Source organism: Podarcis cretensis, assembly GCF_951804945.1.
Source record: "Podarcis cretensis genome assembly, chromosome: 11".
Taxonomy (NCBI): Eukaryota; Metazoa; Chordata; class Lepidosauria; order Squamata; family Lacertidae; genus Podarcis; species Podarcis cretensis.
Window position 1 is genome coordinate 49065982 of NC_137180.1, and position 14619 is coordinate 49080600.

General features: G+C 43.7%; 1 protein-coding gene across 4 annotated transcripts in view; it reads right to left on the bottom strand.

Annotated features, from left to right (window-relative positions):
- SPEF2 (sperm flagellar 2) overlaps window positions 1-14619 on the bottom strand; it is a 94724-nt gene that overhangs the window by 47564 nt on the left and 32541 nt on the right. For 3 of the 4 annotated variants that reach the window (XM_079994658.1, XM_079994657.1, XM_079994655.1), the window contains exons 13-19: window positions 12365-12461; window positions 10148-10224; window positions 7780-7883; window positions 5649-5902; window positions 4322-4424; window positions 2819-2976; window positions 1358-1519 (exon numbers count right to left, since the gene is read on the bottom strand). In XM_079994658.1, the coding sequence (XP_079850784.1) occupies window positions 1358-1519; window positions 2819-2976; window positions 4322-4424; window positions 5649-5902; window positions 7780-7883; window positions 10148-10224; window positions 12365-12461 (955 nt within the window). The remainder of the gene's footprint in view (window positions 1-1357; window positions 1520-2818; window positions 2977-4321; window positions 4425-5648; window positions 5903-7779; window positions 7884-10147; window positions 10225-12364; window positions 12462-14619) is intronic. The other variant, XM_079994656.1, reaches the window with a different exon arrangement.

Below are 14619 nucleotides of genomic sequence, written 5' to 3' on the forward strand. Positions count from 1 at the left end.
TACCACTGGGTTATGGCCCTTTCCATAGGACCACAGGTTGTCCCCAACTTCCTTCAGTCCTAAGGAGTTCCTTACTCTGAAGTGAAGACTGCTGAGCATGTTCAGAGCATGCATTGGTAACTTGGGAAATTGCAGGTCTTTATTTTGAAACTCCACTCCCCAAAGTTCCTTTTGAGAATGGAATGTCTGTGCATGCTCAGAAGGCTTTTGCAAGTCTCCTGTAAGACCATTTCTCCTCCTCCCCAGCCACCACTTCAGAAATTTGATGTGTTTGAGAAAGTGTGTGCATATGCAGCTGTTTCAACTCACAGCTCCGGCACACATTTAGCGTTCCAGATCTCTAAACATGGTTATGAGATCAGGAGCAGGCTGTGAGATTAAGGGCACCTTTGCCTCTTTCACAACCATCTGCTCCGAAACTTCCCACAATGCCTTAATTAGAGGTTACATCTGCCCCAACTTTCACAAGGGTTAACAATAACCGGGGTCTGAAAGCAGAGCATGATGCTAATTTGCAAACCCTGGTTAAGAGGTAATCTTGTCAGGGCTGGTGCAGATGTAGCTCTAGAGCTGAGCCAAAGGTTCTCAGCAGAACCTTCGCCCTTAATAATGGAGAAGGCATTTCCCACAAAATCACACCATTCCCCTAACTAAGGCTGTTGGGGTGGGGGTAGGGAAGGCCAGTGGGAAGAGGCACAAGAGAAGGCAGGGGTTGGGGGGGGCAGGAGGAAATGTATTGGCAGCTCACTCCAAACCTCTTAGTCACAGTAAGAGATCAGGAAAGTGTCAGCCATAACAGGCCACAAAAAACATTGTCCATGCTCAAGCATATCACACACTTGGCTACAGCAGGGAAAGTCATTCACATGGATTTGGTCCAATGGCTACTTACATGTGAACTGCTTGTTTCTGCTCAGCTTAATTATAGAAAGAGATACCCAACTAACTTATACTGAGAGCAAACCTGCTGAAATCGATGTAAAACACTTGCAGAATAAATGTCGCTAGACTTACAGAATCTCTTTTGGTTTTCCCGAAAATTCATCGATTTCTACTCCAAGCATGACTTAAGATTTTGCACCTGTGCTTGTTATATCTGTGACACTTAGAGCCTGTTTGTTGCACATACAAGAAGTTATTAACAGACCAGTCACATGATCTAGAAGGTCAGTGGAGGTAAAATATTACATCAGTTCAAGTAGAGATCACTAAACCTTCATCCGCCATGAAATCCTTCACAGTCTTTTGCTTAGGAAGGAACAGTTTGTCACTTTTTTAAAAAAAGTGTTCTCAGCTCATTTTATGGTTCCTGAATTCATGATTGATTTACAGTGTATTTATATGATTCGCCACCAACCTTTAGGTGCCACAGGTGGCGGCTCCAGCACTTCTGGAGAAGGAGCGGGGGCTGGTTCCTCCACCTTTTCTACCGTAACTGCTGGAACCTCTTCTTGTGGCAAAGGCTTGGCAGCTTCTAGCGCTTGCAGTCTTTCAGCCTCTCTTTTTTCCTCTTCTTTTCCTTCAGCAGCAAAACACATACAAATCAACAACAAACCCGTACATCTTTATCTCTCTGCCACATTGTTGGTACACAACTTGAGAAAGTTATTCCCCAGGATGTCGAAGGCAATGGATACAATGCATAAACTCCAAGGATTTGCTCACTGCTAGATTACTGCAATGCACTCCACCACAGGGCTGCCCTTGAAGATGGTCTGGAAGCTGGGATGGAATGCAGCCGCCCATTCATTAAGCAGGGCAACAGAGTGGGATTGCGTCACACTGAATCCGAATGCATTGTGGGATCTCTGGCAATTCAAGTTTTGGGGGTTAATATTGAAAGCCCTGAGTGTCTTGAGGTGTAGTTACTTGCAAGAGCCCCTTCCCTAATACCCGATGGCTTGAGTTTTAAGATACAGGGGGGAGAATTGCTCAATTTGCAATGGTAACAGACTCAGCCTTCTTTGTGGTGGCTTCATGGAACTCCCTCTTGATGGAGTTGTGCTTGTCTGCAGCACTGACATCCTTCCACCAACATTTAAAAGCACCCTTGTTTATTCATGCCTTTGGTGAGGGGGAAATGGTGTGTGAATAACCAGTTGATTTTTCCTGCTGCATGGGTATTGTGTATTTAACACTTTTTAATCAATCAATCAATCAATCAATCAATCAATCAATCAATCATCTTGGTACACCTTGCTTGAATCAAATAATGAACTATTTATAGGGATGGGTGAATCTTTCAATTTCAGTTCTTCTTAACTTCTCCATTCTTCTAATCTTAAGTTAAATTCTCCAAATTTCTACATCAATTTGCATTTTTAAAAAAGTCTTCATGAAACTCTGTCAGTGAATTTCTCCTAACGTACACATTTTTGTACGCAATTTTGCTTAATAATTTTGGCAAAGCAATCTTCCCTAGCATAATTCATCCTTGTTTCCTTTTCACTAATATATCTATTTTATGTGCACTCCATCCTAGGATATGCATTTTTGTGTATATTGCTTGGCGAACTGTGGTGCAAAATTCAGAGAAAAGCAGCTGTGTTTCAGTTCACTTACTGTTTCAGAAACAGCAAATTAGGTGGGCTTGCCTTTAAATGCAAACTGATTTGAATTTCTTCTCTGCCCCCAGCTAGTTATATCCCAAAGGTCTGGGGAAGTAAAGATATGAGGGAAGGGTATTCATTGCCAGACTGTGGACTATTTCTTTATCCCATTACATGAAAAAAATTCAGCCAGATTATTGGAAGCCTTTAAATATGTAAATATTTGTATTTGTAAACATTCATCTAAGCACTGGAATAGCATTACTTACTTTTATTTTGGATTTTAACAATTTCTTCCGTTATAATTTCTTTTACCCTTTGACACATCAGATTCTCCTCTGTCTCTGCATTGACCTTTATTAATATATTTTGCTGCTCAGAATACCAGTTTTCTAGCTTGGGCCATGTCTCCAGGAAACCTATAATTCTGTGAAATCAGAATCACACACAAATCAGGTCTTAGAGAAGCTTTCAAAATCCCAAAATAAAAAATAAATAAAAACGACTTAATGCCTATTGATAGTCCCAGCAGAATGTCCCTAAAACACTGGTGAAATGGCATATTATCAGATTCCTCATCTGGTATTTATCTACTAGTTCTGTGGATTCTGATGCTCATCCAGGAAGTTGGGCCAAGTACAATTTCTCTGCCTGGGAGCTTCACGGCTGAGTGTGGACTTCAAGCTGGTTCTCTCTAGTCCTAGTCTGATACTTTGCTCACTATACCACACAGGGGCTGTTTACTCATTTTGTTCCATGGGCAAGAGAGGAGGCAAAGTGTCAAGCCAAAATAACAAGCAATTTAAGCAGCTGGGCAAATTTGGGAGCAGGGCAAGGTGGCGAGGGTGGATTACGTCTGCCGTGGAGAAAGTAGAACCTAGCACCATCCAATGAAGCTGAATATTGGACAATTTGGGACAGGCAAAAGGAAGTGCTTCTTCACACAGCACAGTTAAATAATGGCAGGGATAGTCACTGTGGTGCCTGATAGAAGTTTTCAGACTAGAATTCCCATAATTTGCGGCTACTGGCCATAATGGCAAGGGCTGACTAGCACTGATGGGAGCTGTGGTCCAACAACTTATGGAGGGCACCATGTTGACTACAGGGATGCGGGTGGTGCTGTGGGTTAAACCACAGAGCCTAGGACTTGCCAATCAGAAGGTTGGCAGTTCGAATCCCCGCAACAGGGTGAGCTCCTGTTGTTTGGTCCCTGCTCCTGCCAACCTAGCAGTTCAAAAGCACGTCAAAGTGCAAGTAGATAAATAGGTACCACTCCGGCGGGAAGGTAAACAGTGTTTCTGTGCACTGCTCTGGTTCACCAGAAGCGGCTTAGTCATGCTGGCCACATGACCTGGAAGCTGTATGCCGGCTCCCTCGGCCTATAGAGCGAGATGAGCGCCGCAACCCCAGAGTCGGTCACAACTGGACCTAATGGTCAGGGGTCCCTTTACCTTTACCTTTATGTTGACTACCCCTGAACTATAGGATCCACTCCCACGTGTTCTGTGATAGCCATTATCTTAGGTGGCTATAAAAGACTGTATAAATTTGTGGAGGATAGGGCTATGTTCCACCACTAGTGTCTAAGGAAATATGCCTCAGTATACCAGTTGAGGAGACTCATAACTGAGGTGGTCCTACAGCACTTAGGTCCTGCCTTCAGGCTTCCCACAGGTCTCTAGTTGGCAGCTGTGAAAACAGGATGTTACACTAAATGGACCTTTAGTCTAAATCTGACAGGACTCTCATATTGACTGTAACTGACTCACCTGTGCTGCATCTGGCTCCTCACAGAATCATCTTTTTCTGCGTCATGGAATTGAACTTCTGAAACTTGATCACCTTCTCCTAGCCTGCCTTGATGGGAGTCGGCTGTTCAGCAAAATATATAAAAAATAAGAATTTTGGGAAGGAAATTTCCAGGGAGAATGCTTTGATAGTACACGGTTTAAGGCAAGAGTGGGGGAACTTTTTCAGACAAAACTAGCTTACTGAGGAACGTTGATGAGCAAGGTATTGGCATGCTGGGGGGAGGGGACACACACACCAGTGTTTACAAAAGAGCAGGGGGGGGGGAGAAAGAAAGAAAGCTTAAAGCAGGAATGAGGAACCTTATTTACCTCAAGAGCAACATTCCCTTGTAAGCAACATCTCACAAGCAGTGGTGGGTGAGGCTAGAGACAAAAGTGGGAGCAATAGATGTGACTCTTAGAATGGATTATGTCAGGGGTCAGCAACGTGCGGCCCACGGAGGCCATTTAACTGGCCCACAAGCCACCCCAAAACTGAGCTGCCTGCTCAGTGAGTCCCGGCGCACTGTGCTAAACCGGTGCAGGGACTTGCTTCCACAGCGTCAGAAATCGCATCTGCGCAGACGCCGAAAATCATGGGCGCGAAGGATCTCCACGGGACCGATCTGGCCCAGGCAAAGTAAACCTTGCTGACCCCTGGATTATGTTCCAGCTGTGTAATGGGGTGGGGGGGAGACCCTAGGTGGGGATAAATTGAGTGTATTGAAAGAATGCATGGCTGGCTGGCTGGCACAATGAACAGGACACTCTTTTTGAGATGTGAGGATACCCCGCAACATTTGTTACAGGTCCCACTGGGAGGTAAGATTTTTGGAGTGCATTTGCTGTCTGTTCCAGTGGTTCACAAACTTCCCACGCACTCCCCACAAACAGAGGAGGAGCTAGCTGCTGCAGCACCTGGAGCGGTGCACATGTTGTGCACCCGGGGACGGGGCTAGCATCCCGGGGGGTGCCACCTGCGCTGAGCATCCCGGGGGAGTGATGCAGTGATGTCACACACACACCCCGGGATGACACCTGACGCGGGCTGCACTTACCGCACCCCCCTTCCTCCGCCAGTGCCCACAGATGACTTGAAAATTGGTGAGGGTCTTGGTGGATCCATAAGAATATCTAATGCCATGGATGTGCCATCTCCGGTCTTCAACCACAAATCTACAGACAAAGCCGTAACCACAAATGCATAGGCAATAGGCCATTGTGCAATAGTAGCAATTAACACAGTTATGTGAATCTGTCAGGACGGGTTTGTGCCTTAATTGCATGCATTGAACTTTAAACTTACACTTGACAAATGCCACCCGGTTCAGGACAGTGTCGTCTGAAACTTCAAGCAACATAGCAAAGTCAAGAGCAGGTGGGTGCACAGGTGGCTCTTTTAGAGCCGATGGATCTGGAACCAACACAGGTTTAAAGTTTTTAGCCATTGCTTCTGTCTGGTCAGGATCTCGCCTTGTCAGTGCCTTTTCAAGCAGTTTGGCCTGATTCAGTGTCATCGGAAATCCATCCAAGATCCAGCCGCTTTCTGGTGGCAGTCGGCTAAAGGAAAAGCAGAACCAAAGTTGAGCACATTCGGAAGATTATAACCATTGTTCCAGCACTCAAATAATTTTCCTCTGCAGTTATTAGATCCTAGAAGGGGCAGATTTAAATATTTCAAAAGAGTTCTAGAAGAATATGGACTGAAATAAAGATGTCTGAAAAGAAAAGGTGGGGAAGGAGAAAGAACATTTCAGCTGAGCCAAGGCTAAAAACAAACCACATGGAAAGACTACTGTTTTCTGCTGCGTGGTCTCCTGAACTGATTTTCATTCCATGAACACAGATGCCAAACACCCAAATCAACTTCTTTGTCGACTCAGCATTGCCATATTTGTAGTGCTAGTCCAAATTTCTCTTTTGGGGAGTCTAATAGATTAGAAGAAATCTAATCTAGCAAAGTCTTTTGAATGGCTGGTGTACATACAAAGGCAGAGCAGATTACATCTCGTGCATAGAAAACTGCCTTCTATCAGGTCCGATTATTGGCCCAACTAGCCCAAACGAGGGTGCCTGCTATGGCTTGTGCTCCCCATGCACAGCATGGTCAGCAGGTGATTCTTCACCAGGCCAAGATAACTGAAGAGTACAATCAACTATACACTTCAGTTACATTCACAAGATGATGAAAACATATTCTTGTGTCTCACACCAAGTGAGGGAATTGAACGTGAGAAGGTGGCAAAGGCTATTTTTACTGTAGTCCATTGGCTATAACATTTTATACTTCGTATTCCTTAGAAATATGACCATTAAACCAAATGAAGTAAGGCTACGCTATACCCTGTTCCCTGAAAAGGGGTGTTACTAGGGTTACAAATAGACCATCCCCATATGAACATTGCACACCTTGCAGGTAGACTAGAAGCTGGAGGCAGGGGTGGTGGTTAAGCAGCCTCTTACCACCAACACCCACTAGCAACCTCCCATGACTGCTTTTCAGAATGCCTTTTTAACCCATTACATACTCCGGCTAGCATGGTTCTTTCAAACTCTATGATTCCATGACATAGCTTCTCCAAGAGCACTAATAGTTAACCCCTGAACATATATAAAGCACATTGGCTTCATTGTACAGGTACAAGAAACTGAAAGGGGTATTTAAAGGTCTTGTACCTGAACAACTTGTGATCTGCAAAGCTGAATGGATCCCTCTAGGTACTCAGTAAACCTTTTGTTCTGGTTGCTTACTAGGGATGGCAAGCACCTAGGGGTGTTGTCAGGTACCTAGAAGGCCGCAATATTGGGCTGAAGGATTGCATTTGTCTTTGTGGGTCACATATTGTGCATCTCTGTGCTAAAAAGACTCCACAAGATAGGCTCGACTACAGCTTTTGCCTATCAGAAAATAAAAATAACATAGGAATAAAAATCTAATAAATCAAGCTTGTTCAAAAATCACTGGCTGTGGTGTCTGCAATGCCCTAAAACCTCTTCACAGAAAAAAAAACCCCTGTCTAAATAGACAAGAAAAACCCCAAGAGAAAATCAAGAAAAAATTATAAACTGCATGGATTATAATACAATGGACCCTTTCCTGGTATTTATACCAAGTATTTCAGGTCTGCTAAATATCATGTAGAATTTTGCATGGATACATGCTCCTAACTTTTATTTTAAGGGGCATAGGGAAAGATGAAAGCTATTCAGTGAGCATTAACTGTAATGCTTTCTGATCTATATGTGCATGGCAAATAAGGTTGCTCTTCCTGGGGTGATGAATAGCATCTCCCTCTAGAAATAGGCTCAATTATTTTAATGAGTGGTTATTACCAGAGCAATTTACTCTTCATCGTAATGATGGCAAAGCCTGACCCTAACAACAGACACATTTAACCACATTCAAATAGAGTCATGCAGAGTCATCTATTCCATACCTAATAGCCTCCACCATGATGCCAACTAGCAATTCATCCGGAATGCTTTTTCCTTTCTTTAATAAGCTCTCTGCTGCTGCACCAAGCTGAGCGCGAATCGAAAGCTGTGGAATTTTATGGGAGAAATTTAAACAAGGAGAGGAAACCTTGGCAATTGTACATTAATTTGATTAGAGGAATAGAACCACACCTATTTGTAACTGAAGTTCTCTAACTTCAATAGAGAGCAAGACATTTGGCCAAGACAGACCAGCCTGATGTCACTGAGGTTATTTATAAACAACTTAAGGCCAAACTATATCTGTTCCTATGGTTTGGACTTGCGTGACTGATTTTACTTTTGAAAATAGCTTGTGAGGTGGGGTGGGGGGGCCAAAGCAGGAAAACTGCATGGGGAGGAGCTTAGACACTTTGACTCAGTTTTGATTCCTAGTCAGAATTGTTCCTGCCCTGCTCTTTCTATTCCCAGTCAGAAAAAATGTCCCCACTGACTGTATAAATCAGGGGTCAGCAACCTTTTTCAGCCATGGGCTGGTCCACTGTCCCTCAGACCTTGTGGGGGGGCCAGACTATATTTGGGGGGGGGGTGAACGAATTCCTATGGCCCACAAATAACCCAGAGATGCATTTTAAATAAAAGCACACATTCCACTCATGTAAAAACATCAGGCAGGCCCCACAAATAACCCAAAGGTGCATTTTAAATAAAAGGACACATTCCACTCATGTAAAAACACGCTGATTCCTGGACTGTCCGTGGGCCAGATTGAGAAGGCGATTGGGCTGCATCCGGCCCCCGGGCCTTAGGTTGCCTACCCCTGGTATAACTCCATGTTGTCCCAGGCCAGCCACTGACTATCCTCTACAAGAAAGGCTATAAAGACTTCATGTTAAGGCTGGAACTTTGTCTAGGAAATGATAGGTCTTTCATTGCTCTCCGCTTGTTTCCTGGTCCCAAACCATTAGCTCAGCACCCCTGGTTTGGTTCCTACCCCTGGCTCAACTTCTGGCACCCATTCAATGACCATCTCCAGCTCACCTGAAAACAAAAATTATATGAAAACCAAGGGTGAAGCTACATGTGAGGTCAATCACATGTTTTGCCCATGAGCGCAGGACTTTTCTTTTACAAATGGCCCGCACTGGAACCCTGGCTGAGGAGGAGGGTAGACAGGCTTCAACCTTTTGCCCCTCACTGCAGTTCAAATCCATATCTCCCCCATTTAAATCTCCACTATTTACCTGGGGAGAAGCTCCCATTAGCGTCAATGAAACTGTCAATGGAAACATATGATTAAGGCTGGGATCAAAAGTGCTACTTAGGCTGAAATGGCTTGCGATAGCAAAATATAGTTGTTTTTCATATTTGAGCAGGAAAACAGTGCATGAGGGATTTTGAAATGTAAGTGGGTGGGACAACCCATCTGCCAAGCACATGTCACAGAATGACACCATGTGATTGACAGGTGGGTAGTCATGCTAGCCTAAGGGGGTAGGACTAGATAAAGATCTTGCCCATGAGCCAAAAAAATTGCCCAGCCCTGACCTGGAGAAATGGACAATTAAAGGATGAGATACTGGTGAGTTCAGATATTCAGAAAACTCTCAGAAAGATTCTGGGTTAATTTGCTCTACCAGGGATGCAACCCGAGAACTTGGCACAGAGGTAGCGAACCTGTGGGCATCCCCATTTGGCCTATGAGGCCATTTCTTCCAGGCCACACCCTCCTATCCTGCACCCGATGTCATATATGTGTGGGTAAAGCCCCTTTCAAGATGAAGGGCACTTTAGGAAAGGCTTCTGAAAACAAATTTATGTGCACTATTGCTGAGCTACAGTCCCCAGCATAGTCAGCAAAACCAAGAAGGGTAGTGGTAAATTGTTGGGTGTTTTTTTGTTTTATAAATGAAACACTTGTTGAGACTAAAAAAACTAGTTTTATTTGAGAGTGCTTTTTGCAGAGGTATTGCCTCCTGAGGTATTCACACTCAATCCCACAACTGAGTAAACAGAATTTGCAGGGATTTGTAGAACCTCAAAAACCTGCAGGGGGACAAATGAATGAGCCAAAACAAATTGCGTTTACACCACAGGCAATTTCTTTGCTCCCCATTTCTCCAACAAGATTGAAGTAGTTAATGCTGTAATAAAACACAGCATAAAACAAACATACTACTCCCAAAAAGCCCCACTCCAGATTCAAATGAATACTGTAAATAAACAATACCTGATCATTCAACAAATTCCAGCAGCACAAATGTAACACAGAAGTGAGCCAGCAAAAATCTAAAGTCATGGATTTGTCAGGCTCAACCTTGTTATCTATATAGAAAGGATTTTTTTAATTAAAAAAAATCAAGTGCATACTTTGGATAGGTCATCCTCAACATCACTCATCTTCTCTTGTTCAATCATTTGAACGGAAGTTGATTGTTCCACAGGTTCTAGGAACAGCAAAATGAGTACAATTTTTAGATGACATTTATAGTATTAGCAATAGTCCGTCAAACAAGCATTCACTGTGCTAGAACCTTACAATAGCCATGGGAAAAGGTCCCTTCAATAATTTTGCCAACAAAATCAATCCATTTCTCCAAAGTATGCTATAAAACCAAAGCCTTCTTCTGCATGACCTTATCTTCCAGCAATTAATGTGGAATTGACACTTATTTGCAGTTTGGGGCAGTCCCTCATAATCACCTTTGATACTTTGGTAAAAAGGAAATTAATAAATCATTTGAATAAAGCAGCTAAAATTCAGAGCCCCACAAATATTTTGCTTTTTGTGGAAGTGTGATGTTCTGGAGTGAGAATCCTCTCCAACCTACTCCACTGTCCTGAACGAGGTGTTTTGTAATATGGCTGCTGGTGTAAATGGTACACTTTTCCTCTTCACCTCACAAGTCTGTCCTTATGTGATGACTCATTATAAGCTACCCTAACTATTTTACAATCTTTCTTTCGTTTTACTTTTATGCCTGGGGTACTGCATTACTGAGTTACTGCATCATTGGTACAGCCTCTTTCCTTCCCTCGGGCAGCAAAATGTTTTGGTTGGTCCTGCGATGACCACACTTGGAAGATAACCCACTTTGGAAGCCTGAAGAACTGGGTGACCAGTTGCATCAGGAAGACTCACACATTCCTGCTCAAGACCCTCCACAATCACTGCCAGTTGAAGCCCAAACCCGAAGGTACAATGTAAGTCTGGCAGCATGGGACATTGCATCTATGGGTCCCAGAAGGAAGATCCACAAGCATAGCCAGGTAAGCATTAAAACTGCGACTTGCTGCCTAGCAGTTCCAGTTAATGGCTGGACAGCTCCCCGCTGTTTTGCCAATGCTGCTGGACAGCTCCACAAACACAGAAGAAAAGCAGGTAATCCAAGCCACATTGCAGCTACTTTTTCCCCTGCTTGTACGTTTTGCTCTTCCTTTTTTGCCAGGTACTGACAAACAACCCCTGTCAGCATGCCCATTGCAATGGGTCTGGCACCTGTAATTCATCATAAACTATGCCCACTCAGATGTACTCCCAGTTCTATTCCTTTTCTTCGTTCTGCCCTGTGCCCCAGATGCTAGTGTCAGAGAAAGGGTAGTGGGCCCTGGGGGTGCCTGCCTGCCACACTGCAGTCTCAGTCAGTTGACAGTTATTGTCTCTTCCCAGGGAGCCTGGGATTTGCAGTTCCTTGAAGAGCTGATGCTTTGACTCTCAAACTGGGAGCTTTTCTCAGCACCTTCCAAACCCTAGAATTCTTACTGGGAAGCCATCAGAAATAATTAACAGTGGTATATAATCAACAAGATATTGATGGTGGGAATATACACACCAAATGATAAAAAGGCAGACTTCTATCAAAAATTGGAAGGTAAATTATTAGATTACAGTGAGGAAAAAGTTATAATAATGGGAGACCTAAACAGAGACTCCGGCTACCATTCTAGGTAGCCTTTTGTCCACCCAGAACGGTGGCATTCTAGATAGTTTTTTGTCCACCTATGTTGCATGTTATTTCCACTACAAACTGGCATTGATTATATACCACTGTTAATTGTTCTTTGTTATGTGTTTATGTTGTAAATAAATTTAATAAAAAAACTACCTAGAATGCCATGAAGAGATGGATTGGGAAGTCCGGGGATGCTAGATAATGATGAATACTGTATGATGCATATATAAGCTGTAAAAATGCATGCACAAAATAGTAATAGTAATAATAATAATAATAATAATAATAATAATAAACAAAACAAAAAACAAAACATGCAACAGCTCTGCACCAAAAGGGCTGTTGCAAAGGCAGAACTCTAAGGTGAAAGGAACAGGAATTGATCCAAAATCTCTTGTAAGGAGTTGTAGCAACTGCTAGAGGCAAGGAAACAGTTTGAAACGCGGGGACATTATCGTTATCATCATTTTTTTGTGATCAACAAACCAGAAATAAGACAAAAATATAAAACCACGAAAAGCACTGTAATGTTAAGTACAGAGCAAAATGCAAGGCGAGCTTGTTTTGTTTTTGCCATCTGATTTCAGTGAGATTTAACAATGATTTAAATCTTAACGGAGATTTTTATTTTTACCTTTAGCTTCATCGACCTCAGGTGTCTCATCGACTTTCACATCCTGTAGTAAGTCATATGCTAATGTTATTGAAGCCCTGGAAGCTGCCTTCAGGACCTTTTTGATAAAACAAGCAAACTCTCCATTAGCTTTTTATTTTCCTATTGTGACACAGGAGTAGGTATTTGGGAGGGTGTTTAAAAGGAATAAATAAATAAATTTAATATAATACTCTAAACCAGACTTTCTCAACAGTGGGTCCCCAGATGTTGTTGAACTAGAACTCTCATCATCCCTAGTGAGAAGGGCCAGCAGTCAGGGATGATGGGAGTTGTAGTCCAAAAACATCTGGGGACCCAATATTGAGAAAGGCTGCTCTAAACAGGAGGCACAAATAGATAACTGAAAGCACCAGACTTCAAGAACATACATGGAGCCCCTCTTTAGATTACTGCATACATTATTTCACTTACTTCAAAATGTGGCCTCTGTCCCAAAGCCCTGCCCTGACAACACCACTGACTCCACAAACACAACAAGAGACCAGCCAGATCGGATCAAAATTCCATCTTGTGCAGCAATTGGCTTCCCACACTGGCTAGAGGGGGGAAGCTCACAAGCAGGGCACAAAGGAAGCAGACCTCCCCTGTTAGTTGTCCTGAGCATCAAGCATGCTGCTTCTGGGCATAATTGCCATGACTAAGAGCTGCCTGTGGGACGCAGGTGGCGCTGTGGGTTAAAGCCTCAGTGCCTAGGACTTGCCGATCGAAAGGTCAGCGGTTCGAATCCCTGCGGCGGGGTGCGCTCCCGCTGCTCGGTCCCAGCGCCTGCCAACCTAGCAGTTTGAAAGCACCTCCGGGTGCAAGTAGATAAATAGGGACCGCTTACCAGCGGGAAGGTAAACGGCGTTTCCGTGTGCGGCTCTGGCTCTGGCTCTGGCTCTGGCCAGAGCAGCGATGTCACGCTGGCCACGTGACCCGGAAGTGTCTCCGGACAGCGCTGGCCCCTGGCCTCTTAAGTGAGATGGGCGCACAACCCCAGAGTCTGTCAAGACTGGCCCGTACGGGCAGGGGTACCTTTACCTTTACCTTTAAGAGCTGCCTATAGAACTGACTTCCAAGAATTTGCCTCATTCTCTTACAAAGCAGCACAACCCTAACTACATTGGTACCTCGCGTTACATACGCTTCAGGTTACAGACTCTGCTACCTCAGAAATAGTGCTTCAGGTTAAGTACTTTGCTTCAGGATGAGAACAGAAATTGTGTTCCAGCGGCGCGGCAGCAGCAGGAGGCCCCATTAGCTAAAGTGGTGCTTCACGTTAAGAACAGTTTCAGGTTAAGTACGGACCTCCGGAACGAATTAAGTACTTAAACTGAGGTACCACTGTATATGTGCTCAGAAGTATTAGTCCTGTTGAAACCAAATGGTGCTCACTCCCACCTAAGTGGAGTTAAGCTTCAATCCTAAATTGGTGACCAGCATCAAGCAATTTCTGTTCCATTCCATACATTATGTGTTGTGTGAAAAAGCACTTCCTTTTTGATATCCTGAAGCTTCTGTTTATCAGTATCACAGGGTGACCATCAGTCCCGGCATAAGGAGACAAATGTCTCTAGGTGCTGTTTTTAATTCTATACATCTCTACCGTGTCCTGCTTTGTTTGTCTGATACTCTTCAGCTTTGCTGCATATTGAAGGTACTGCAAACCCCATCTTAGTTTTGGTTGTCCTTTTCTGTTGGAGTTTCTTCGCTTTATTTCTACATTTCCAGCTCTCAGGTGGTAAGAGCTGTTCGACAGTGGAACGGACTATCTCAGAAGGTGGCGGACTTGGCCATTTGGATGCTCATCCTTCAGGGATTCTTAAGCAGCAATTTCTGCATTGCAGAGGGTTGGACTGGATGACCCTTGGGGTCCCTTCCAGTTCTACAATCATATGATTCTATGAATAACTTTCTTGCACTGAGAACTACATACAGAATTGTTGTACGGAGGATTCAAAACAGGACCACATGATAGATTTCTACTGCAAAAGGCCATTTAGCCTCAGAAGGAAAGGAATTACAAATAATTTTGCAGAAGCAAGTGAATAAGAATCCCTCTCCATTTCCCCAGAGAAACCAGGCAGTTCCCACCTATCATGCTCCCATTATATAGATGGAAGCTGACCATTGTCATAGCGCAGAGGTTGCTGGTCAGACAGAACTACTGGATCCTTTTCTACAACATCCCTTGCTTTAGTGACATATGTAAACAAGAGGGGACCAAAGATTTG